The sequence below is a fragment of the Engystomops pustulosus genome, unplaced genomic scaffold, assembly GCF_040894005.1.
Source record: "Engystomops pustulosus unplaced genomic scaffold, aEngPut4.maternal MAT_SCAFFOLD_360, whole genome shotgun sequence".
NCBI classification, from domain to species: Eukaryota; Metazoa; Chordata; class Amphibia; order Anura; family Leptodactylidae; genus Engystomops; species Engystomops pustulosus.
This window is the reverse complement of record NW_027285239.1, coordinates 8,751-34,562: the sequence shown is the minus strand read 5'-3', so window position 1 is coordinate 34,562 and position 25,812 is coordinate 8,751. Positions and strand designations below refer to the sequence as shown.

Below are 25,812 nucleotides of genomic sequence, written 5' to 3'. Positions count from 1 at the left end.
GGCTCGTTATATCCCCGGTCATGTGATGTCACACAGGTGCACGGCTCGTTATATCCCCGGTCATGTGATGTCACACAGGTGCACGGCTCGTAATATCCCGGGTCATGTGATGTCACACAGGTGCACGGCTCATTATATCCCCGGTCATGTGATGTCACACAGGTGCACGGCTCATTATATCCCTGGTCATGTGATGTCACACAGGTGCACGGCTCGTTGTATTATAACAATGAAGTTTCCTATAGAATGACAGGAAGCAGAAAAGCTCCAAGATACAGAAATTATACTGAAAAATTGTGGAACTTTTCATCACAAACAATATTAATTATTTCCTCAAAGTAGACGACCCCTTTAAGGTTTATCCCAGTAACCAGCAGCCCGCCCAGCACAGACCCCGCCCCCCACCCGGCACAGACCCCGCCCCCCACCCGGCACAGACCCCGCCCTTCACCCGGCACAGACCCCGCCCCCCACCCGGCACAGACCCCGCCCCCTGGCAGATCCACGGAGGAGACGCAGGGAGGGGCCGAGGTTTTTGTTACATTTTATTGTATTTCCCTTCTATGTCCCGAATGTGACCTCTGGCGCCTCCTGCTGCTTGCGGTGAAGATCTTTCGCCCGGTTCTTCAGTGTTTGGGCCTTGGCCTCGTCCTTCCGGACCCCGTCCCCCAGTTTGTACATGCGGCTGGCGTTGGCACATGCCCAGACGTGTCCCAGCTCACAGCCCCTCTCCGAATATCTCAGCGCCTGCGCCATGTCGCGGGGGAAGCCGGGGGGCCCCTCCAGGTACAGGGCACTCAGGTTGAAGCAGCTTGGGGCAAACCCTCCCCCGCAGGCCCGGGTGTAATAGTCTCGGGCCGCAGGGAAATCGGGTTTTTCCTCCTCATTCAGACGTCCGTCCTGCGCCAGGAGCCCCGCGTTATGGCAGGAATCCAGGGACCTCCTCCCCCCCCTCCGGCAGGACCTCACAAAACAATCATTGGCCGCTCCGAGATCCAGCGGGAGATTCCCTGCAGGAGACAGAAGCAACTTATAAATAGAGGAACCCCAAAAATGATGTCAGCCCCCCCCCCCTATTAAGTCCATAGTACTCTATACTAACCTATAGTGATCCATAGTAATCTATACTAACCTATAGTGATCCATAGTAATCTATACTAACCTATAGTGATCCATAGTAATCTATACTAACCTATAGTGATCCATAGTAATCTATACTAACCTATAGTCACCTATAGTGATCCATAGTAATCTATACTAACCTATAGTCACCTATGGTGATCCATGGTAATCTATACTAACCTATAGTGATCCATAGTAATCTATAGTCACCTATAGTGATCCATAGTAATCTATAGTCACCTAAAGGGATCCATAGTAATCTATAGTCACCTATAGTGATCCATAGTAATCTATACTAATCTATAGTCACCTATAGTGATCCATAGTAATCTATACTAACCTATAGTCACCTATAGTGATCCATAGTAATCTATACTAACCTATAGTCACCTATGGTGATCCATGGTAATCTATACTAACCTATAGTCACCTATAGTGATCCATAGTAACCTATAGTCACCTATAGTGATCCATAGTAAGCTATACTAATCTATACTAACCTATAGTCACCTATAGTGATCCATAGTAATCTATACTAACCTATAGTCACCTATAGGGATCCATAGTAATTGATACTAACTTATAGTCACCCATCGTGATCCATACTCACCCATAGTGACCTACAGTAGTCTATAGTAACCTAAACTCACCTATAGTAATTTATAGTCACCCATAGTAACCTGTAGCACCTACCTTTCCCGGTGACGTAGTAGGCCCCCAGCTTGTAGCAGCTCTCGCTGTGCTCGTTCTGCTCGCAGTTATATCTCAGGACCTTCGCTGCCGCTTCAAAGTTTCTCTTTATATTCTCCAGATACTCGGCTAAACGATGACATCCTGGGGGGAACAAGACACAGGGTCAGGGGGCACCACCCCGCAGGTAGGTACAGGGCAGGTAGAGGGGCTCTGGGGAGGTCACCAGGTACTGGACAGCACAGCACAGAGGGGCTCTGGGGGGTCACCAGGTACTGGACAGCACAGCACAGAGGGGCTCTGGGGGGTCACCAGGTACTGGACAGCACAGAGGGGCTCTGGGGGGGTCACCAGGTACTGGACAGCACAGCACAGAGGGGCTCTGGGGGGTCACCAGGTACTGGACAGCACAGCACAGAGGGGCTCTGGGGGGGGTCACCAGGTACTGGACAGCACAGCACAGAGGGGCTCTGGGGGGTCACCAGGTACTGGACAGCACAGCACAGAGGGGCTCTGGGGGGGGGTCACCAGGTACTGGACAGCACAGCACAGAGGGGCTCTGGGGGGTCACCAGGTACTGGACAGCACAGCACAGAGGGGCTCTGGGGGGGGTCACCAGGTACTGGACAGCACAGCACAGAGGGGCTCTGGGGGGTCACCAGGTACTGGACAGCACAGCACAGAGGGGCTCTGGGGGGGGTCACCAGGTACTGGACAGCGCAGCACAGAGGGGCTCTGGGGGGTCACCAGGTACTGGACAGCACAGCACAGAGGGGCTCTGGGGGGTCACCAGGTACTGGACAGCACAGCACAGAGGGGCTCTGGGGGGTCACCAGGTACTGGACAGCACAGCACAGAGGGGCTCTGGGGGGGGTCACCAGGTACTGGACAGCACAGCACAGAGGGGCTCTGGGGGGTCACCAGGTACTGGACAGCACAGCACAGAGGGGCTCTGGGGGGGGGTCACCAGGTACTGGACAGCACAGCACAGAGGGGCTCTGGGGGGTCACCAGGTACTGGACAGCACAGCACAGAGGGGCTCTGGGGGGGGTCACCAGGTACTGGACAGCACAGCACAGAGGGGCTCTGGGGGGTCACCAGGTACTGGACAGCACAGCACAGAGGGGCTCTGGGGGGGGTCACCAGGTACTGGACAGCGCAGCACAGAGGGGCTCTGGGGGGTCACCAGGTACTGGACAGCACAGCACAGAGGGGCTCTGGGGGGTCACCAGGTACTGGACAGCACAGCACAGAGGGGCTCTGGGGGGTCACCAGGTACTGGACAGCACAGCACAGAGGGGCTCTGGGGGGGGTCACCAGGTACTGGACAGCACAGCACAGAGGGGCTCTGGGGGGTCACCAGGTACTGGACAGCACAGCACAGAGGGGCTCTGGGGGGGGGTCACCAGGTACTGGACAGCACAGCACAGAGGGGCTCTGGGGGGTCACCAGGTACAGCACAGCACAGAGGGGCTCTGGGGGGTCACCAGGTACTGGACAGCACAGCACAGAGGGGCTCTGGGGGGGTCACCAGGTACTGGACAGCACAGCACAGAGGGGCTCTGGGGAGGTCACCAGGTACTGGACAGCACAGCACAGAGGGGCTCTGGGGGGTCACCAGGTACTGGACAGCACAGCACAGAGGGGCTCTGGGGGGTCACCAGGTACAGGACAGCACAGCACAGAGGGGCTCTGGGGGGGGTCACCAGGTACTGGACAGCACAGCACAGAGGGGCTCTGGGGGGTCACCAGGTACTGGACAGCACAGCACAGAGGGGCTCTGGGGGGTCACCAGGTACTGGACAGCACAGCACAGAGGGGCTCTGGGGGGGGGTCACCAGGTACTGGGCAGCACAGAGGGGCTCTGGGGGGGGGGTCACCAGGTACTGGACAGCACAGCACAGAGGGGCTCTGGGGGGTCACCAGGTACTGGACAGCACAGCACAGAGGGGCTCTGGGGGGTCACCAGGTACTGGACAGCACAGCACAGAGGGGCTCTGGGGAGGGTCACCAGGTACTGGACAGCACAGCACAGATGGGCTCTGGGGGGGGTCACCAGGTACTGGACAGCACAGCACAGAGGGGCTCTGGGGGGTCACCAGGTACTGGACAGCACAGCACAGAGGGGCTCTGGGGGGTCACCAGGTACTGGACAGCACAGCACAGAGGGGCTCTGGGGAGGGTCACCAGGTACTGGACAGCACAGCACAGAGGGGCTCTGGGGGGTCACCAGGTACTGGACAGCACAGCACAGAGGGGCTCTGGGGGGGGGTCACCAGGTACTGGACAGCACAGCACAGAGGGGCTCTGGGGGGTCACCAGGTACTGGACAGCACAGCACAGAGGGGCTCTGGGGGGGTCACCAGGTACTGGACAGCACAGCACAGAGGGGCTCTGGGGGGTCACCAGGTACTGGACAGCACAGCACAGAGGGGCTCTGGGGGGTCACCAGGTACTGGACAGCACAGCACAGAGGGGCTCTGGGGGGTCACCAGGTACTGGACAGCACAGCACAGAGGGGCTCTGGGGGGTCACCAGGTACTGGACAGCACAGCACAGAGGGGCTCTGGGGGGTCACCAGGTACTGGACAGCACAGCACAGAGGGGCTCTGGGGGGTCACCAGGTACTGGGCAGCACAGCACAGAGGGGCTCTGGGGGGTCACCAGGTACTGGGCAGCACAGCACAGAGGGGCTCTGGGGGGTCACCAGGTACTGGGCAGCACAGCACAGAGGGGCTCTGGGGGGTCACCAGGTACTGGACAGCACAGCACAGAGAGGCTCTGGGGGGTCACCAGGTACTGGACAGCGCAGCACAGAGGGGCTCTGGGGGGGGGTCACCAGGTACTGGGCAGCACAGCACAGAGGGGCTCTGGGGGGTCACCAGGTACTGGACAGCACAGCACAGAGGGGCTCTGGGGGGGTCACCAGGTACTGGACAGCGCAGCACAGAGGGGCTCTGGGGGGTCACCAGGTACTGGACAGCGCAGCACAGAGGGGCTCTGGGGGGTCACCAGGTACTGGACAGCACAGCACAGAGGGGCTCTGGGGGGGTCACCAGGTACTGGACAGCACAGCACAGAGGGGCTCTGGGGGGGTCACCAGGTACTGGACAGCACAGCACAGAGGGGCTCTGGAGGGTCACCAGGTACTGGACAGCGCAGCACAGAGGGGCTCTGGGGGGGTCACCAGGTACTGGACAGCGCAGCACAGAGGGGCTCTGGGGGGTCACCAGGTACTGGACAGCACAGCACAGAGGGGCTCTGGGGGGGTCACCAGGTACTGCACAGCACAGCACAGAGGGGCTCTGGGGGGGTCACCAGGTACTGGACAGCACAGCACAGAGGGGCTCTGGGGGGTCACCAGGTACAGGACAGCACAGCACAGAGGGGCTCTGGGGGGTCACCAGGTACTGGACAGAGCAGCACAGAGGGGCTCTGGGGGGTCACCAGGTACTGGACAGCACAGCACAGAGGGGCTCTGGAGGGTCACCAGGTACTGGACAGCGCAGCACAGAGGGGCTCTGGGGGGGGGGTCACCAGGTACTGGACAGCGCAGCACAGAGGGGCTCTGGGGGGTCACCAGGTACTGGACAGCACAGCACAGAGGGGCTCTGGGGGGTCACCAGGTACTGGACAGCACAGCACAGAGGGGCTCTGGGGGGGTCACCAGGTACTGGACAGCACAGCACAGAGGGGCTCTGGAGGGTCACCAGGTACTGGGCAGCACAGCACAGAGGGGCTCTGGGGGGTCACCAGGAACTGGACAGCACAGCACAGAGGGGCTGTGGGGGGTCACCAGGTACTGGACAGCACAGAGGGGCTCTGGGGGGTCACCAGGTACTGGACAGCACAGCACAGAGGGGCTCTGGGGGGTCACCAGGTACTGGGCAGCACAGAGGGGCTCTGGGGGGTCACCAGGTACTGGGCAGCACAGCACAGAGGGGCTCTGGGGGGTCACCAGGTACTGGACAGCACAGCACAGAGGGGCTCTGGGGGGTCACCAGGTACTGGACAGCACAGCACAGAGGGGCTCTGGGGGGGTCACCAGGTACTGGACAGCACAGCACAGAGGGGCTCTGGGGGGTCACCAGGTACTGGACAGCACAGCACAGAGGGGCTCTGGGGGGTCACCAGGTACTGGACAGAGCAGCACAGAGGGGCTCTGGGGGGTCACCAGGTACTGGACAGCACAGCACAGAGGGGCTGTGGGGGGTCACCAGGTACTGGACAGCACAGCACAGAGGGGCTCTGGGGGGTCACCAGGTACTGGACAGCACAGCACAGAGGGGCTCTGGGGGGTCACCAGGTACTGGACAGCACAGCACAGAGGGGCTCTGGGGGGGTCACCAGGTACTGGACAGCACAGCACAGAGGGGCTCTGGGGGGTCACCAGGTACTGGACAGCACAGCACAGAGGGGCTCTGGGGGGGTCACCAGGTACTGGACAGCACAGCACAGAGGGGCTCTGGGGGGTCACCAGGTACTGGACAGCACAGCACAGAGGGGCTCTGGGGGGGTCACCAGGTACTGGACAGCACAGCACAGAGGGGCTCTGGGGGGTCACCAGGTACTGGACAGCACAGCACAGAGGGGCTCTGGGGGGTCACCAGGTACTGGACAGCACAGCACAGAGGGGCTCTGGGGGGTCACCAGGTACTGGACAGCACAGCACAGAGGGGCTCTGGGGGGGGGGGGGTCAGCAGGTACTGGACAGCACAGCACAGAGGGGCTCTGGGGGGGGGGGGGGTCACCAGGTACTGGACAGCACAGCACAGAGGGGCTCTGGGGGGGTCACCAGGTACTGGACAGCACAGCACAGAGGGGCTCTGGGGGGTCACCAGGTACTGGACAGCACAGCACAGAGGGGCTCTGGGGGGGGGGGGGTCAGCAGGTACTGGACAGCACAGCACAGAGGGGCTCTGGGGGGGGGGGGTCAGCAGGTACTGGACAGCACAGCACAGAGGGGCTCTGGGGGGGGGGGGGGTCACCAGGTACTGGACAGCACAGCACAGAGGGGCTCTGGGGGGGTCACCAGGTACTGGACAGCACAGCACAGAGGGGCTCTGGGGGGTCACCAGGTACTGGACAGCACAGCACAGAGGGGCTCTGGGGAGGGTCACCAGGTACTGGACAGCACAGCACAGAGGGGCTCTGGGGGGTCACCAGGTACTGGACAGCACAGCACAGAGGGGCTCTGGGGGGGTCACCAGGTACTGGGCAGCACAGCACAGAGGGGCTCTGGGGGGGTCACCAGGTACTGGACAGCACAGCACAGAGAGGCTCTGGGGGGGGGTCACCAGGTACTGGACAGCACAACACAGAGGGGCTGTGGGGGGTCACCAGGTACTGGACAGCACAGCACAGAGGGGCTCTGGGGGGTCACCAGGTACTGGACAGCACAGCACAGAGGGGCTCTGGGGGGTCACCAGGTACTGGACAGCACAGCACAGAGGGGCTCTGGGGGGGTCACCAGGTACTGGACAGCACAGCACAGAGGGGCTCTGGGGGGTCACCAGGTACTGGACAGCACAGCACAGAGGGGCTCTGGGGGGTCACCAGGTACAGCACAGAGGGGCTCTGGGGGGGGGGTCACCATGTACTGGACAGCACAGCACAGAGGGGCTCTGGGGGGGTCACCAGGTACTGGACAGCACAGCACAGAGGGGCTCTGGGGGGTCACCAGGTACTGGACAGCACAGCACAGAGGGGCTCTGGGGGGTCACCAGGTACTGGACAGCACAGCGGGGCTCTGGGGGGTCACCAGGTACAGCACAGAGGGGCTCTGGGGGGGGGGTCACCAGGTACTGGACAGCACAGCACAGAGGGGCTCTGGGGGGTCACCAGGTACTGGACAGCACAGCACAGAGGGGCTCTGGGGGGGGGTCACCAGGTACTGGACAGCACAGCACAGAGGGGCTCTGGGGGGTCACCAGGTACTGGACAGCACAGCACAGAGGGGCTCTGGGGGGGGGTCACCAGGTACTGGACAGCACAGCACAGAGGGGCTCTGGGGGGTCACCAGGTACTGGGCAGCACAGAGGGGCTCTGGGGGGGGGTCACCAGGTACTGGACAGCACAGCACAGAGGGGCTCTGGGGGGGGGTCACCAGGTACTGGACAGCACAGCACAGAGGGGCTCTGGGGGGGGGGTCACCAGGTACTGGACAGCACAGCACAGAGGGGCTCTGGGGGGGGGTCACCAGGTACTGGACAGCACAGCACAGAGGGGCTCTGGGGGGGTCACCAGGTACTGGACAGCACAGAGGGGCTCTGGGGGGTCACCAGGTACTGGACAGCACAGAGGGGCTCTGGGGGGGGGTCACCAGGTACTGGACAGCACAGCACAGAGGGGCTCTGGGGGGGTCACCAGGTACTGGACAGCACAGCACAGAGGGGCTCTGGGGGGGGTCACCAGGTACTGGACAGCACAGCACAGAGGGGCTCTGGGGGGGTCACCAGGTACTGGACAGCACAGCACAGAAGGGCTCTGGGGGGTCACCAGGTACTGGACAGCACAGCACAGAGGGGCTCTGGGGGGGGGTCACCAGGTACTGGACAGCACAGCACAGAGGGGCTCTGGGGGGTCACCAGGTACAGCACAGCACAGAGGGGCTGTGGGGGGGGGTCACCAGGTACTGGACAGCACAGCACAGAGGGGCTCTGGGGGGTCACCAGGTACTGGACAGCACAGCACAGAGGGGCTCTGGGGGGTCACCAGGTACTGGACAGCACAGAGGGGCTCTGGGGGGGGGGGTCACCAGGTACTGGACAGCACAGCACAGAGGGGCTCTGGGGGGTCACCAGGTACTGGACAGCACAGAGGGGCTCTGGGGGGTCACCAGGTACTGGACAGCACAGCACAGAGGGGCTCTGGGGGGGTCACCAGGTACTGGACAGCACAGCACAGAGGGGCTCTGGGGGGGGGGTCACCAGGTACTGGACAGCACAGCACAGAGGGGCTCTGGGGGGGGGTCACCAGGTACTGGACAGCACAGCACAGAGGGGCTCTGGGGGGGGGTCACCAGGTACTGGACAGCACAGCACAGAGGGGCTCTGGGGGGTCACCAGGTACTGGGCAGCACAGAGGGGCTCTGGGGGGGGGTCACCAGGTACTGGACAGCACAGCACAGAGGGGCTCTGGGGGGGGGTCACCAGGTACTGGACAGCACAGCACAGAGGGGCTCTGGGGGGGGGGTCACCAGGTACTGGACAGCACAGCACAGAGGGGCTCTGGGGGGGGGTCACCAGGTACTGGACAGCACAGCACAGAGGGGCTCTGGGGGGGTCACCAGGTACTGGACAGCACAGCACAGAGGGGCTCTGGGGGGGGGGGTCACCAGGTACTGGACAGCACAGCACAGAGGGGCTCTGGGGGGGTCACCAGGTACTGGACAGCACAGCACAGAGGGGCTCTGGAGGGTCACCAGGTACTGGGCAGCACAGCACAGAGGGGCTCTGGGGGGGTCACCAGGTACTGGACAGCACAGAGGGGCTCTGGGGGGTCACCAGGTACTGGACAGCACAGCACAGAGGGGCTCTGGGGGGGTCACCAGGTACTGGACAGCACAGCACAGAGGGGCTCTGGGGGGTCACCAGGTACTGGACAGCACAGCACAGAGGGGCTCTGGGGGGGTCACCAGGTACTGGACAGCACAGCACAGAAGGGCTCTGGGGGGTCACCAGGTACTGGACAGCACAGCACAGAGGGGCTCTGGGGGGTCACCAGGTACTGGACAGCACAGCACAGAGGGGCTCTGGGGGGGGGTCACCAGGTACTGGACAGCACAGCACAGAGGGGCTCTGGGGGGTCACCAGGTACAGCACAGCACAGAGGGGCTCTGGGGGGTCACCAGGTACAGGACAGCACAGCACAGAGGGGCTCTGGGGGGGGGGGTCACCAGGTACTGGGCAGCACAGCACAGAGGGGCTCTGGGGGGGGGGGTCACCAGGTACTGGGCAGCACAGCACAGAGGGGCTCTGGGGGGGTCACCAGGTACTGGACAGCACAGCACAGAGGGGCTCTGGGGGGTCACCAGGTACAGCACAGCACAGAGGGGCTCTGGGGGGGGGTCACCAGGTACTGGACAGCACAGCACAGAGGGGCTCTGGGGGGTCACCAGGTACTGGACAGCACAGCACAGAGGGGCTCTGGGGGGTCACCAGGTACTGGACAGCACAGAGGGGCTCTGGGGGGGGGGGTCACCAGGTACTGGACAGCACAGCACAGAGGGGCTCTGGGGAGGGTCACCAGGTACTGGACAGCACAGCACAGAGGGGCTCTGGGGGGGGGAAGGTCACCAGGTACTGGACAGCACAGCACAGAGGGGCTCTGGGGGGTCACCAGGTACTGGACAGCACAGAGGGGCTCTGGGGGGGGGGGGTCACCAGGTACTGGACAGCACAGCACAGAGGGGCTCTGGGGGGTCACCAGGTACTGGACAGCACAGAGGGGCTCTGGGGGGGGGGGGGTCACCAGGTACTGGACAGCACAGCACAGAGGGGCTCTGGGGAGGGTCACCAGGTACTGGACAGCACAGCACAGAGGGGCTCTGGGGGGGGGGAAGGTCACCAGGTACTGGACAGCACAGCACAGAGGGGCTCTGGGGGGTCACCAGGTACTGGACAGCACAGAGGGGCTCTGGGGGGTCACCAGGTACTGGACAGCACAGCACAGAGGGGCTCTGGGGGGTCACCAGGTACTGGACAGCACAGCACAGAGGGGCTCTGGGGGGTCACCAGGTACTGGACAGCACAGCACAGAGGGGCTCTGGGGGGGTCACCAGGTACTGGACAGCACAGCACAGAGGGGCTCCGGGGGGTCACCAGGTACTGGACAGCACAGCACAGAGGGGCTCTGGGGGGGTCACCAAGTACTGGACAGCACAGCACAGAGGGGCTCTGGGGGGTGACCAGGTACTGGACAGCACAGCACAGAGGGGCTCTGGGGGGTCACCAGGTACTGGACAGCACAGCACAGATGGGCTCTGGGGGGTCACCAGGTACTGGACAGCACAGCACAGAGGGGCTCTGGGGGGTCACCAGGTACTGTACAGCACAGCACAGAGGGGCTCTGGGGGGTCACCAGGTACTGGACAGCACAGCACAGAGGGGCTCTGGGGGGGGGGTCACCAGGTACTGGACAGCACAGCACAGAGGGGCTCTGGGGGGGGGGGGTCACCAGGTACTGGACAGCACAGCACAGAGGGGCTCTGGGGGGGGGTCACCAGGTACTGGACAGCACAGCACAGAGGGGCTCTGGGGGGTCACCAGGTACTGGACAGCACAGCACAGAGGGGCTCTGGGGGGGTCACCAGGTACTGGACAGCACAGCACAGAGGGGCTCTGGGGGGGTCACCAGGTACTGGACAGCACAGCACAGAGGGGCTCTGGGGGGGTCACCAGGTACTGGACAGCACAGCACAGAGGGGCTCTGGGGGGTCACCAGGTACAGCACAGAGGGGCTCTGGGGGGGTCACCAGGTACTGGACAGCACAGCACAGAGGGGCTCTGGGGGGGTCACCAGGTACTGGACAGCACAGCACAGAGGGGCTCTGGGGGGTCACCAGGTACTGGACAGCACAGCACAGAGGGGCTCTGGGGGGTCACCAGGTACTGGACAGCACAGCACAGAGGGGCTCTGGGGGGTCACCAGGTACTGGACAGCACAGCACAGAGGGGCTCTGGGGGGTCACCAGGTACAGCACAGAGGGGCTCTGGGGGGGGGGGTCACCAGGTACTGGACAGCACAGCACAGAGGGGCTCTGGGGGGGTCACCAGGTACTGGACAGCACAGCACAGAGGGGCTCTGGGGGGGGGTCACCAGGTACTGGACAGCACAGCACAGAGGGGCTCTGGGGGGTCACCAGGTACTGGACAGCACAGCACAGAGGGGCTCTGGGGGGGGTCACCAGGTACTGGACAGCACAGCACAGAGGGGCTCTGGGGGGTCACCAGGTACTGGACAGCACAGCACAGAGGGGCTCTGGGGGGGGGGTCACCAGGTACTGGACAGCACAGCACAGAGGGGCTCTGGGGGGTCACCAGGTACTGGGCAGCACAGAGGGGCTCTGGGGGGGGGTCACCAGGTACTGGACAGCACAGCACAGAGGGGCTCTGGGGGGTCACCAGGTACTGGACAGCACAGAGGGGCTCTGGGGGGGGGGGGGTCACCAGGTACTGGACAGCACAGCACAGAGGGGCTCTGGGGAGGGTCACCAGGTACTGGACAGCACAGCACAGAGGGGCTCTGGGGGGTCACCAGGTACTGGACAGCACAGCACAGAGGGGCTCTGGGGGGGTCACCAGGTACTGGACAGCACAGCACAGAGGGGCTCTGGGGGGTCACCAGGTACTGGACAGCACAGAGGGGCTCTGGGGGGTCACCAGGTACTGGACAGCACAGCACAGAGGGGCTCTGGGGGGGGGGTCACCAGGTACTGGACAGCACAGCACAGAGGGGCTCTGGGGGGTCACCAGGTACTGGACAGCACAGAGGGGCTCTGGGGGGGGGGGGTCACCAGGTACTGGACAGCACAGAGGGGCTCTGGGGGGTCACCAGGTACTGGACAGCACAGAGGGGCTCTGGGGGGTCACCAGGTACTGGACAGCACAGCACAGAGGGGCTCTGGGGGGTCACCAGGTACTGGACAGCAACAGCACAGAGGGGCTCTGGGGGGTCACCAGGTACTGGACAGCACAGCACAGAGGGGCTCTGGAGGGTCACCAGGTACTGGACAGCACAGCACAGAGGGGCTCTGGGGGGGTCACCAGGTACTGGACAGCACAGCACAGAGGGGCTCTGGGGGTCACCAGGTACTGGACAGCGCAGCACAGAGGGGCTCTGGGGGGTCACCAGGTACTGGACAGCACAGCACAGAGAGGCTCTGGGGGGGGGGTCACCAGGTACTGGACAGCACAGCACAGAGGGGCTCTGGGGGGTGACCAGGTACTGGACAGCACAGCACAGAGGGGCTCTGGGGGGGGGGTCACCAGGTACTGGACAGCACAGCACAGAGGGGCTCTGGGGGGTCACCAGGTACTGGACAGCACAGCACAGAGGGGCTCTGGGGGGGTCACCAGGTACTGGACAGCACAGCACAGAGGGGCTCTGGGGGGTCACCAGGTACTGGACAGCACAGCACAGAGGGGCTCTGGGGGGGTCACCAGGTACTGGACAGCACAGCACAGAGGGGCTCTGGGGGGTGACCAGGTACTGGACAGCACAGCACAGAGGGGCTCTGGGGGGTCACCAGGTACTGGACAGCACAGCACAGATGGGCTCTGGGGGGTCACCAGGTACTGGACAGCACAGCACAGAGGGGCTCTGGGGGGTCACCAGGTACTGTACAGCACAGCACAGAGGGGCTCTGGGGGGTCACCAGGTACTGGACAGCACAGCACAGAGGGGCTCTGGGGGGGGGGGGGTCACCAGGTACTGGACAGCACAGCACAGAGGGGCTCTGGGGGGGGGGGTCACCAGGTACTGGACAGCACAGCACAGAGGGGCTCTGGGGGGTCACCAGGTACTGGACAGCACAGCACAGAGGGGCTCTGGGGGGGTCACCAGGTACTGGACAGCACAGCACAGAGGGGCTCTGGGGGGTCACCAGGTACTGGACAGCACAGCACAGAGGGGCTCTGGGGGGTCACCAGGTACTGGACAGCACAGCACAGAGGGCTCTGGGGGGGTCACCAGGTACTGGACAGCACAGCACAGAGGGGCTCTGGGGGGTCACCAGGTACAGCACAGAGGGGCTCTGGGGGGGGGGTCACCAGGTACTGGACAGCACAGCACAGAGGGGCTCTGGGGGGGTCACCAGGTACAGCACAGAGGGGCTCTGGGGGGTCACCAGGTACAGCACAGAGGGGCTCTGGGGGGGGGGGTCACCAGGTACTGGACAGCACAGCACAGAGGGGCTCTGGGGGGGTCACCAGGTACTGGACAGCACAGCACAGAGGGGCTCTGGGGGGGGGTCACCAGGTACTGGACAGCACAGCACAGAGGGGCTCTGGGGGGTCACCAGGTACTGGACAGCACAGCACAGAGGGGCTCTGGGGGGGGGTCACCAGGTACTGGACAGCACAGCACAGAGGGGCTCTGGGGGGGGTCACCAGGTACTGGACAGCACAGCACAGAGGGGCTCTGGGGGGGGTCACCAGGTACTGGACAGCACAGCACAGAGGGGCTCTGGGGGGTCACCAGGTACTGGGCAGCACAGAGGGGCTCTGGGGGGGGTCACCAGGTACTGGACAGCACAGCACAGAGGGGCTCTGGGGGTCACCAGGTACTGGACAGCACAGAGGGGCTCTGGGGGGGGGGGTCACCAGGTACTGGACAGCACAGCACAGAGGGGCTCTGGGGAGGGTCACCAGGTACTGGACAGCACAGCACAGAGGGGCTCTGGGGGGTCACCAGGTACTGGACAGCACAGCACAGAGGGGCTCTGGGGGGGTCACCAGGTACTGGACAGCACAGCACAGAGGGGCTCTGGGGGGTCACCAGGTACTGGACAGCACAGAGGGGCTCTGGGGGGTCACCAGGTACTGGACAGCACAGCACAGAGGGGCTCTGGGGGGGGGGGTCACCAGGTACTGGACAGCACAGCACAGAGGGGCTCTGGGGGGTCACCAGGTACTGGACAGCACAGAGGGGCTCTGGGGGGGGGGGTCACCAGGTACTGGACAGCACAGCACAGAGGGGCTCTGGGGGGTCACCAGGTACTGGACAGCACAGAGGGGCTCTGGGGGTCACCAGGTACTGGACAGCACAGCACAGAGGGGCTCTGGGGGTCACCAGGTACTGGACAGCACAGCACAGAGGGGCTCTGGGGGGTCACCAGGTACTGGACAGCACAGCACAGAGGGGCTCTGGGGGGTCACCAGGTACTGGACAGCACAGCACAGAGGGGCTCTGGGGGGTCACCAGGTACTGGACAGCACAGCACAGAGGGGCTCTGGGGGGTCACCAGGTACTGGACAGCACAGCACAGAGGGCTCTGGGGGGGTCACCAGGTACTGGACAGCACAGCACAGAGGGGCTCTGGGGGGTCACCAGGTACTGGACAGCACAGCACAGAGGGGCTCTGGGGGGGGGTCACCAGGTACTGGACAGCACAGCACAGAGGGGCTCTGGGGGGGGGTCACCAGGTACTGGACAGCACAGCACAGAGGGGCTCTGGGGGGGGTCACCAGGTACTGGACAGCACAGCACAGAGGGGCTCTGGGGGGTCACCAGGTACTGGGCAGCACAGAGGGGCTCTGGGGGGGGGTCACCAGGTACTGGACAGCACAGCACAGAGGGGCTCTGGGGGGTCACCAGGTACTGGACAGCACAGAGGGGCTCTGGGGGGGGGGTCACCAGGTACTGGACAGCACAGCACAGAGGGGCTCTGGGGAGGGTCACCAGGTACTGGACAGCACAGCACAGAGGGGCTCTGGGGGGTCACCAGGTACTGGACAGCACAGCACAGAGGGGCTCTGGGGGGTCACCAGGTACTGGACAGCACAGCACAGAGGGCTCTGGGGGTCACCAGGTACTGGACAGCACAGAGGGGCTCTGGGGGGTCACCAGGTACTGGACAGCACAGCACAGAGGGGCTCTGGGGGGGGTCACCAGGTACTGGACAGCACAGCACAGAGGGGCTCTGGGGGGGTCACCAGGTACTGGACAGCACAGAGGGGCTCTGGGGGGGGGGGGGGGGGGGGTCACCAGGTACTGGACAGCACAGCACAGAGGGGCTCTGGGGGGTCACCAGGTACTGGACAGCACAGAGGGGCTCTGGGGGGTCACCAGGTACTGGACAGCACAGCACAGAGGGGCTCTGGGGGGTCACCAGGTACTGGACAGCACAGCACAGAGGGGCTCTGGGGGGTCACCAGGTACTGGACAGCACAGCACAGAGGGGCTCTGGGGGGTCACCAGGTACTGGACAGCACAGCACAGAGGGGCTCTGGGGGGTCACCAGGTACTGGACAGCACAGCACAGAGGGGCTCTGGGGGGTCACCAGGTACTGGACAGCACAGCACAGAGGGGCTCTGGGGGGGTCACCAGGTACTGGACAGCACAGCACAGAGGGGCTCTGGGGGGTCACCAGGTACTGGACAGCGCAGCACAGAGGGGCTCTGGGGGGTCACCAGGTACTGGACAGCACAGCACAGAGAGGCTCTGGGGGGGGGGGGTCACCAGGTACTGGACAGCACAGCACAGAGGGGCTCTGGGGGGTGACCAGGTACTGGACAGCACAGCACAGAGGGGCTCTGGGGGGGGGGGGGTCACCAGGTACTGGACAGCACAGCACAGAGGGGCTCTGGGGGGTCACCAGGTACTGGACAGCACAGCACAGAGGGGCTCTGGGGGGTCACCAGGTACTGGACAGCACAGAGGGGCTCTGGGGGGGGGGGGGTCACCAGGTACTGGACAGCGCAGCACAGAGGGGCTCTGGGGGGGTCACCAGGTACTGGACAGCACAGCACAGAGGGGCTCTGGGGGGTCACCAGGTACTGGACAGCACAGAGGGGCTCTGGGGGGGGGGTCACCAGGTACTGGACAGCACAGCACAGAGGGGCTCTGGGGAGGGGTCACCAGGTACTGGACAGCACAGCACAGAGGGGCTCTGGGGGGGTCACCAGGTACTGGACAGCACAGCACAGAGGGGCTCTGGGGGGTCACCAGGTACTGGACAGCACAGCACAGAGGGGCTCTGGGGGGTCACCAGGTACTGGACAGCACAGCACAGAGGGGCTCTGGGGGGGGGGGGGGGTCACCAGGTACTGGACAGCACAGCACAGAGGGGCTCTGGGGGGTCACAGGTACTGGACAGCACAGAGGGGCTCTGGGGGGTCACCAGGTAATGGACAGCGCAGCACAGAGGGGCTCTGGGGGGTCACCAGGTACTGGACAGCACAGAGGGGCTCTGGGGGGTGACCAGGTACTGGACAGCACAGCACAGAGGGGCTCTGGGGGGTCACCAGGTACTGGACAGCACAGCACAGAGGGGCTCTGGGGGGGGGGTCACCAGGTACTGGACAGCACAGCACAGAGGGCTCTGGGGGGGTCACCAGGTACTGGACAGCACAGCACAGAGGGGCTCTGGGGGGTCACCAGGTACTGGACAGCACAGCACAGAGGGGCTCTGGGGGGTCACCAGGTACTGGACAGCACAGCACAGAGGGGCTCTGGGGGGTCACCAGGTACTGTACAGCACAGCACAGAGGGGCTCTGGGGGGTGACCAGGTACTGGACAGCACAGCACAGAGGGGGTCTGGGGGGGGGTCACCAGGTACTGGACAGCACAGCACAGAGGGGCTCTGGGGGGTCACCAGGTACTGGACAGCACAGAGGGGCTCTGGGGGGTCACCAGGTACTGGACAGCACAGCACAGAGGGGCTCTGGGGGGTCACCAGGTACTGGACAGCACAGCACAGAGGGGCTCTGGGGGGTCACCAGGTACTGGACAGCACAGCACAGAGGGGCTCTGGGGGGTCACCAGGTACTGGACAGCACAGCACAGAGGGGCTCTGGGGGTCACCAGGTACTGGACAGCACAGCACAGAGGGGCTCTGGGGGGGTCACCAGGTACTGGACAGCACAGCACAGAGGGGCTCTGGGGGGGTCACCAGGTACTGGACAGCACAGCACAGAGGGGCTCTGGGGGGTCACCAGGTACTGGACAGCGCAGCACAGAGGGGCTCTGGGGGGTCACCAGGTACTGGACAGCACAGCACAGAGAGGCTCTGGGGGGGGGGGTCACCAGGTACTGGACAGCACAGCACAGAGGGGCTCTGGGGGGTGACCAGGTACTGGACAGCACAGCACAGAGGGGCTCTGGGGGGGGGGGGGGTCACCAGGTACTGGACAGCACAGCACAGAGGGGCTCTGGGGGGTCACCAGGTACTGGACAGCACAGCACAGAGGGGCTCTGGGGGGGTCACCAGGTACTGGACAGCACAGCACAGAGGGGCTCTGGGGGGTCACCAGGTACTGGACAGCACAGCACAGAGGGGCTCTGGGGGGGTCACCAGGTACTGGACAGCACAGCACAGAGGGGCTCTGGGGGGTGACCAGGTACTGGACAGCACAGCACAGAGGGGCTCTGGGGGGTCACCAGGTACTGGACAGCACAGCACAGATGGGCTCTGGGGGGTCACCAGGTACTGGACAGCACAGCACAGAGGGGCTCTGGGGGGTCACCAGGTACTGTACAGCACAGCACAGAGGGGCTCTGGGGGGTCACCAGGTACTGGACAGCACAGCACAGAGGGGCTCTGGGGGGGGGGGGTCACCAGGTACTGGACAGCACAGCACAGAGGGGCTCTGGGGGGTCACCAGGTACTGGACAGCACAGCACAGAGGGGCTCTGGGGGGGTCACCAGGTACTGGACAGCACAGCACAGAGGGGCTCTGGGGGGTCACCAGGTACTGGACAGCACAGCACAGAGGGGCTCTGGGGGGGGGGTCACCAGGTACTGGACAGCACAGCACAGAGGGGCTCTGGGGGGGTCACCAGGTACTGGACAGCACAGCACAGAGGGGTCTGGGGGGGTCACCAGGTACTGGACAGCACAGCACAGAGGGGCTCTGGGGGGTCACCAGGTACTGGACAGCACAGCACAGAGGGGCTCACCAGGTACAGCACAGAGGGGCTCTGGGGGGGGGGGGGTCACCAGGTACTGGACAGCACAGCACAGAGGGGCTCTGGGGGGGTCACCAGGTACAGCACAGAGGGGCTCTGGGGGGTCACCAGGTACAGCACAGAGGGGCTCTGGGGGGGGGGGGGTCACCAGGTACTGGACAGCACAGCACAGAGGGGCTCTGGGGGGTCACCAGGTACTGGACAGCACAGAGGGGCTCTGGGGGGTCACCAGGTACTGGACAGCACAGCGGGGCTCTGGGGGGTCACCAGGTACTGGGCAGCACAGAGGGGCTCTGGGGGGGGGGGTCACCAGGTACTGGACAGCGCAGCACAGAGGGGCTCTGGGGGGTCACCAGGTACTGGACAGCACAGCACAGAGGGGCTCTGGGGGGTCACCAGGTACTGGACAGCACAGCAGGGGCTCTGGGGGGGGGTCACCAGGTACTGGACAGCACAGCACAGAGGGGCTCTGGGGGGTCACCAGGTACTGGACAGCACAGCACAGAGGGGCTCTGGGGGGGTCACCAGGTACTGGACAGCACAGCACAGAGGGGCTCTGGGGGGTCACCAGGTACTGGACAGCACAGCACAGAGGGGCTCTGGGGGGGGTCACCAGGTACTGGACAGCACAGCACAGAGGGGCTCTGGGGGGTCACCAGGTACTGGACAGCACAGCACAGAGGGGCTCTGGGGGGTCACCAGGTACTGGACAGCACAGCACAGAGGGGCTCTGGGGGGGGTCACCAGGTACTGGACAGCACAGCACAGAGGGGCTCTGGGGGGTCACCAGGTACTGGACAGCACAGCACAGAGGGGCTCTGGGGGGTCACCAGGTACTGGACAGCACAGAGGGGCTCTGGGGGGTCACCAGGTACTGGACAGCACAGCACAGAGGGGCTCTGGGGGGTCACCAGGTACTGGACAGCACAGCACAGAGGGGCTCTGGGGGGTCACCAGGTACTGGACAGCACAGCACAGAGGGGCTCTGGGGGGTCACCAGGTACTGGACAGCACAGCACAGAGGGGCTCTGGGGGGTCACCAGGTACTGGACAGCACAGCACAGAGGGGCTCTGGGGGGTCACCAGGTACTGGACAGCACAGCACAGAGGGCTCTGGGGGGTCACCAGGTACTGGACAGCACAGCACATATCACCTGAGGGGGCTCTGGGGGGTCACCAGGTACTGGACAGCACAGCACAGAGGGGCTCTGGGGGGTCACCAGGTACTGGACAGCACAGCACAGAGGGGCTCTGGGGGGTCACCAGGTACTGGACAGCACAGCACAGAGGGCTCTGGGGGGTCACCAGGTACTGGACAGCAGCACATACACGAGGGGCTCTGGGGGGGTCACCAGGTACTGGACAGCACAGCACAGAGGGGCTCTGGGGGTCACCAGGTACTGGACAGCACAGCACAGAGGGGCTCCGGGGGGTCACCAGGTACTGGACAGCACAGCACAGCACAGCACAGAGGGGCTCCGGGGGGTCACCAGGTACTGGACAGCACAGCACAGAGGGGCTCTGGGGGGGTCACCAGGTACTGGACAGCACAGCACAGAGGGGCTCTGGGGGGTGACCAGGTACTGGACAGCACAGCACAGAGGGGCTCTGGGGGGTCACCAGGTACTGGACAGCACAGCACAGAGGGGCTCTGGGGGGGTCACCAGGTACTGGACAGCACAGCACAGATGGGCTCTGGGGGGTCACCAGGTACTGGACAGAACAGCACAGAGGGGCTCTTGGGGGTCACCAGGTACTGGACAGCACAGCACAGAGGGGCTCTGGGGGGTCACCAGGTACTGGACAGCACAGCACAGAGGGGCTCTGGGGGGGGGGGTCACCAGGTACTGGACAGCACAGCACAGAGGGGCTCTGGGGGGTCACCAGGTACTGGACAGCACAGCACAGAGGGGCTCTGCGGGGGGTCACCAGGTACTGGACAGCACAGCACAGAGGGGCTCTGGGGGGGGTCACCAGGTACTGGACAGCACAGCACAGAGGGGCTCTGGGGGTCACCAGGTACTGGGACAGCACAGCACAGAGGGGCTCTGGGGGGGTCACCAGGTACTGGACAGCACAGCACAGAGGGGCTCTGGGGGGGTCACCAGGTACTGGACAGCACAGCACAGAGGGGCTCTGGGGGGGTCACCAGGTACAGCACAGAGGGGCTCTGGGGGGGGGGTCACCAGGTACTGGACAGCACAGCACAGAGGGGCTCTGGGGGGGTCACCAGGTACTGGACAGCACAGCACAGAGGGGCTCTGGGGGGTCACCAGGTACTGGACAGCACAGCACAGAGGGGCTCTGGGGGGTCACCAGGTACTGGACAGCACAGAGGGGCTCTGGGGGGTCACCAGGTACTGGACAGCACAGCGGGGCTCTGGGGGGTCACCAGGTACTGGACAGCACAGCACAGAGGGGCTCTGGGGGGGGGTCACCAGGTACTGGACAGCACAGCACAGAGGGGCTCTGGGGGGGGGTCACCAGGTACTGGACAGCACAGCACAGAGGGGCTCTGGGGGGGGGTCACCAGGTACTGGACAGCACAGCACAGAGGGGCTCTGGGGGGGGGGTCACCAGGTACTGGACAGCACAGCACAGAGGGGCTCTGGGGGGTCACCAGGTACTGGACAGCACAGCACAGAGGGGCTCTGGGGGGGGTCACCAGGTACTGGACAGCACAGCACAGAGGGGCTCTGGGGGGTCACCAGGTACTGGGCAGCACAGAGGGGCTCTGGGGGGTCACCAGGTACTGGACAGCACAGAAGGGCTCTGGGGGGGGGTTTCACCAGGTACTGGACAGCACAGCACAGAGGGGCTCTGGGGAGGGTCACCAGGTACTGGACAGCACAGCACAGAGGGGCTCTGGGGGGTCACCAGGTACTGGACAGCACAGCACAGAGGGGCTCTGGGGGGGTCACCAGGTACTGGACAGCACAGCACAGAGGGGCTCTGGGGGGTCACCAGGTACTGGACAGCACAGCACAGAGGGGCTCTGGGGGGGGGGGGGGTCACCAGGTACTGGACAGCACAGCACAGAGGGGCTCTGGGGGGTCACCAGGTACTGGACAGCACAGAGGGGCTCTGGGGGGTCACCAGGTAATGGACAGCGCAGCACAGAGGGGCTCTGGGGGGTCACCAGGTACTGGACAGCACAGAGGGGCTCTGGGGGGTCACCAGGAACTGGACAGCACAGCACAGAGGGGCTCTGGGGGGTCACCAGGTACTGGACAGCACAGAGGGGCTCTGGGGGGGGGGGGGGGTCACCAGGTACTGGACAGCACAGCACAGAGGGGCTCTGGGGGGTCACCAGGTACTGGACAGCACAGCACAGAGGGGCTCTGGGGGGGGTCACCAGGTACTGGACAGCACAGCACAGAGGGGCTCTGGGGGGTCACCAGGTACTGGACAGCACAGCACAGAGGGGCTCTGGGGGGGGGTCACCAGGTACTGGACAGCACAGCACAGAGGGGCTCTGGGGGGTCACCAGGTACTGGACAGCACAGCACAGAGGGGCTCTGGGGGGTCACCAGGTACTGGACAGCGCAGCACAGAGGGGCTCTGGAGGGTCACCAGGTACTGGACAGCGCAGCACAGAGGGGCTCTGGGGGGGTCACCAGGTACTGGACAGCACAGAGGGGCTCTGGGGGGGGGGGTCACCAGGTACTGGACAGCACAGCACAGAGGGGCTCTGGGGGGGTCACCAGGCACTGGACAGCACAGCACAGAGGGGCTCTGGGGGGGGTCACCAGGTACTGGACAGCACAGCACAGAGGGGCTCTGGGGGGGTCACCAGGTACTGGACAGCACAGCACAGAGGGGCTCTGGGGGGTCACCAGGTACTGGACAGCACAGCACAGAGGGGCTCTGGGGGGGGTCACCAGGTACTGGACAGCGCAGCACAGAGGGGCTCTGGGGGGGGGGTCACCAGGTACTGGACAGCACAGCACAGAGGGGCTCTGGGGGGGGTCACCAGGTACTGGACAGCACAGCACAGAGGGGCTCTGGGGGGTCACCAGGTACTGGACAGCACAGCACAGAGGGGCTCTGGAGGGTCACCAGGTACTGGACAGCGCAGCACAGAGGGGCTCTGGGGGGTCACCAGGTACTGGACAGCACAGCACAGAGGGGCTCTGGGGGGGGTCACCAGGTACTGGGCAGCACAGCACAGAGGGGCTCTGGGGGGTCACCAGGTACTGGACAGCACAGCACAGAGGGGCTCTGGGGGGTCACCAGGTACTGGACAGCACAGCACAGAGGGGCTCTGGGGGGTCACCAGGTACTGGACAGCACAGCACAGAGGGGCTCTGGGGGGTCACCAGGTACTGGACAGCACAGAGGGGCTCTGGGGGGGTCACCAGGTACTGGACAGCACAGCACAGAGGGGCTCTGGGGGGGTCACCAGGTACTGGACAGCACAGCACAGAGGGGCTCTGGGGGGTCACCAGGTACTGGACAGCACAGCACAGAGGGGCTCTGGGGGGGGGTCACCAGGTACTGGACAGCACAGCACAGAGGGGCTCTGGGGGGGTCACCAGGTACTGGACAGCACAGCACAGAGGGCTCTGGGGGGGGTCACCAGGTACAGCACAGCACAGAGGGGCTCTGGGGGGGGGTCACCAGGTACTGGACAGCGCAGCACAGAGGGGCTCTGGGGGGGTCACCAGGTACTGGACAGCACAGCACAGAGGGGCTCTGGGGGGGGTCACCAGGTACTGGACAGCACAGCACAGAGGGGCTCTGGGGGGGGGGGGTCACCAGGTACTGGACAGCACAGCACAGAGGGGCTCTGGGGGGTCACCAGGTACTGGACAGCACAGAGGGGCTCTGGGGGGTCACCAGGTACTGGACAGCACAGCACAGAGAGGCTCTGGGGGGTCACCAGGTACTGGACAGCACAGCACAGAGGGGCTCTGGGGGGGTCACCAGGTACTGGACAGCACAGCACAGAGGGGCTCTGGGGGGGTCACCAGGTACTGGACAGCACAGCACAGAGGGGCTCTGGGGGGTCACCAGGTACTGGACAGCACAGCACAGAGGGGCTCTGGGGGGGTCACCAGGTACTGGACAGCACAGCACAGAGGGGCTCTGGGGGGTCACCAGGTACTGGACAGCACAGCACAGAGGGGCTCTGGGGGGGGTCACCAGGTACTGGACAGCACAGCACAGAGGGGCTCTGGGGGGGGGGGGGGTCACCAGGTACTGGACAGCACAGCACAGAGGGGCTCTGGGGGGTCACCAGGTACTGGACAGCACAGAGGGGCTCTGGGGGGTCACCAGGTACTGGACAGCACAGCACAGAGGGGCTCTGGGGAGGGTCACCAGGTACTGGACAGCACAGCACAGAGGGGCTCTGGGGGTCACCAGGTACTGGACAGCACAGCACAGAGGGGCTCTGGGGGGGGGGTCACCAGGTACTGGACAGCACAGCACAGAGGGGCTCTGGGGAGGGTCACCAGGTACTGGACAGCACAGCACAGAGGGGCTCTGGGGGGTCACCAGGTACTGGACAGCACAGCACAGAGGGGCTCTGGGGAGGGTCACCAGGTACTGGACAGCACAGCACAGAGGGGCTCTGGGGGGTCACCAGGTACTGGACAGCACAGCACAGAGGGGCTCTGGGGGGGGTCACCAGGTACTGGACAGCACAGCACAGAGGGGCTCTGGGGGGTCACCAGGTACTGGACAGCACAGCACAGAGGGGCTCTGGGGGGGGGGTCACCAGGTACTGGACAGCACAGCACAGAGGGGCTCTGGGGGGGTCACCAGGTACTGGACAGCACAGCACAGAGGGGCTCTGGGGGGTCACCAGGTACTGGACAGCACAGAGGGGCTCTGGGGGGGGGGGGGGGGTCACCAGGTACTGGACAGCACAGCACAGAGGGGCTCTGGGGGGTCACCAGGTACTGGACAGCACAGCACAGAGGGGCTCTGGGGGGGGGTCACCAGGTACTGGACAGCACAGCACAGAGGGGCTCTGGGGGGGTCACCAGGTACTGGGCAGCACAGCACAGAGGGGCTCTGGGGGGTCACCAGGTACTGGACAGCACAGCACAGAGGGGCTCTGGGGGGGGGTCACCAGGTACTGGACAGCACAGCACAGAGGGGCTCTGGGGGGGTCACCAGGTACTGGACAGCACAGCACAGAGGGGCTCTGGGGGGTCACCAGGTACTGGACAGCACAGCACAGAGGGGCTCTGGGGGGTCACCAGGTACTGGGCAGCACAGCACAGAGGGGCTCTGGGGGGTCACCAGGTCTTTCTTCCTGCGGATCAGGAGACAAATCTCTTCTCTCTCATGGGAAGAGGAGAATCCACCGAAAACTAAAATCTCCAGGAATCCGAGGTACAAGCAGGAAATGTACGGACAGCAGGAGGCGCCACCGAGCCGCATCACATGAGATTCACACACATTTACCTATAACTTCTATATCTGTATATACGTCCCTCATCTGCCCATCAATCCATCATGTATGTAGGTATGAAGGGGTCATGTATGTAGGGGTCATGTATGTATGTATGTAGGGGTCATGTATGTATGTAGGGGTCATGTATGTATGTATGTGTGTAGGGGTCATGTATGTATGTATGTAGGGGTCATGTATGTATGTAGGGGTCATGTATGTATGTATGTGTGTAGGTATGTAGGGGTCATGTATGTATGTAGGTATGTAGGGGTCATGTATGTATGTAGGTATGTAGGGGTCATGTATGTATGTGTGTAGGGGTCATGTATGTATGTAGGTATGTAGGGGTCATGTATGTATGTGTGTAGGGGTCATGTATGTATGTATGTAGGGGTCATGTATGTATGTATGTATGTGTGTAGGGGTCATATATATATTTGATGCATGTAAAGGTTCGTACACTGAGATCTGCTGCCGCTTGCGGTGAGGCTCCCGGTGCATGCTGGGACTCACCATCCGGGTCCTTCTCCCGGTGACACTGATACGAGTACTCGGTGCCCAGATTATCCAGGAATTCCCTCACTTCATCCTCATTCTTAAAATCCACCAGCCCGGCCATAGCTCACGTGTAGCGGTCACACGGCCCCGCCCACTACACCCGGAAGTACGCAGATGGAGGAGCCACCGACATGGCGCCGAGTGATGACGTCAGACGGAACTGTCACAACTACAGCGCAGTGCGCCCCCTGCTGTGCGTCTATGGAATGACCGTCACCCATTGCCCTGTATCTGCCGGCAGTATATACTGTATATACACTACATATACTGTACCAGCCGGCTCTGAGCACAATAACCCCTGGGTGTAATGCTGAGAGTATATACTGTATATACACTACATATACTGTACCAGCCGGCTCCGAGCACAATAACCCCTGGGTCTAATGCTGAGAGTATATACTGTAT

At 64.0% G+C, this 25,812-nt stretch overlaps 1 protein-coding gene across 1 annotated transcript; it reads right to left on the bottom strand.

The window, feature by feature from the left end:
* Positions 1-527: 527 nt before the first annotated feature.
* Positions 528-25,571, bottom strand: COA7 (cytochrome c oxidase assembly factor 7). Its single transcript, XM_072132307.1, has 3 exons — positions 25,363-25,571; positions 1,816-1,956; positions 528-1,010 (listed from the first exon to the last, which is right to left on the bottom strand). Exons 1-3 carry the CDS (start codon positions 25,466-25,468, stop codon positions 562-564), a joined length of 696 nt encoding a protein of 231 aa, XP_071988408.1. The 5' UTR covers positions 25,469-25,571; the 3' UTR covers positions 528-561.
* Between the last annotated feature and the right edge of the window lie 241 nt (positions 25,572-25,812).

Coding starts and splice junctions, on each gene's coding strand:
- COA7 (XM_072132307.1), bottom strand. CDS start 25,468: ATGGCCGGGCTGGTGGATTTTAAGAATGAGGATGAAGTGAGGGAATTC. Junction 1,957..25,362: donor CCGGGAGAAGGACCCGGATG/GTGAGTCCCAGC, acceptor TGTTCCCCCCAG/GATGTCATCGTTTAGCCGAG. Junction 1,011..1,815: donor CTACTACGTCACCGGGAAAG/GTAGGTGCTACA, acceptor TGTCTCCTGCAG/GGAATCTCCCGCTGGATCTC.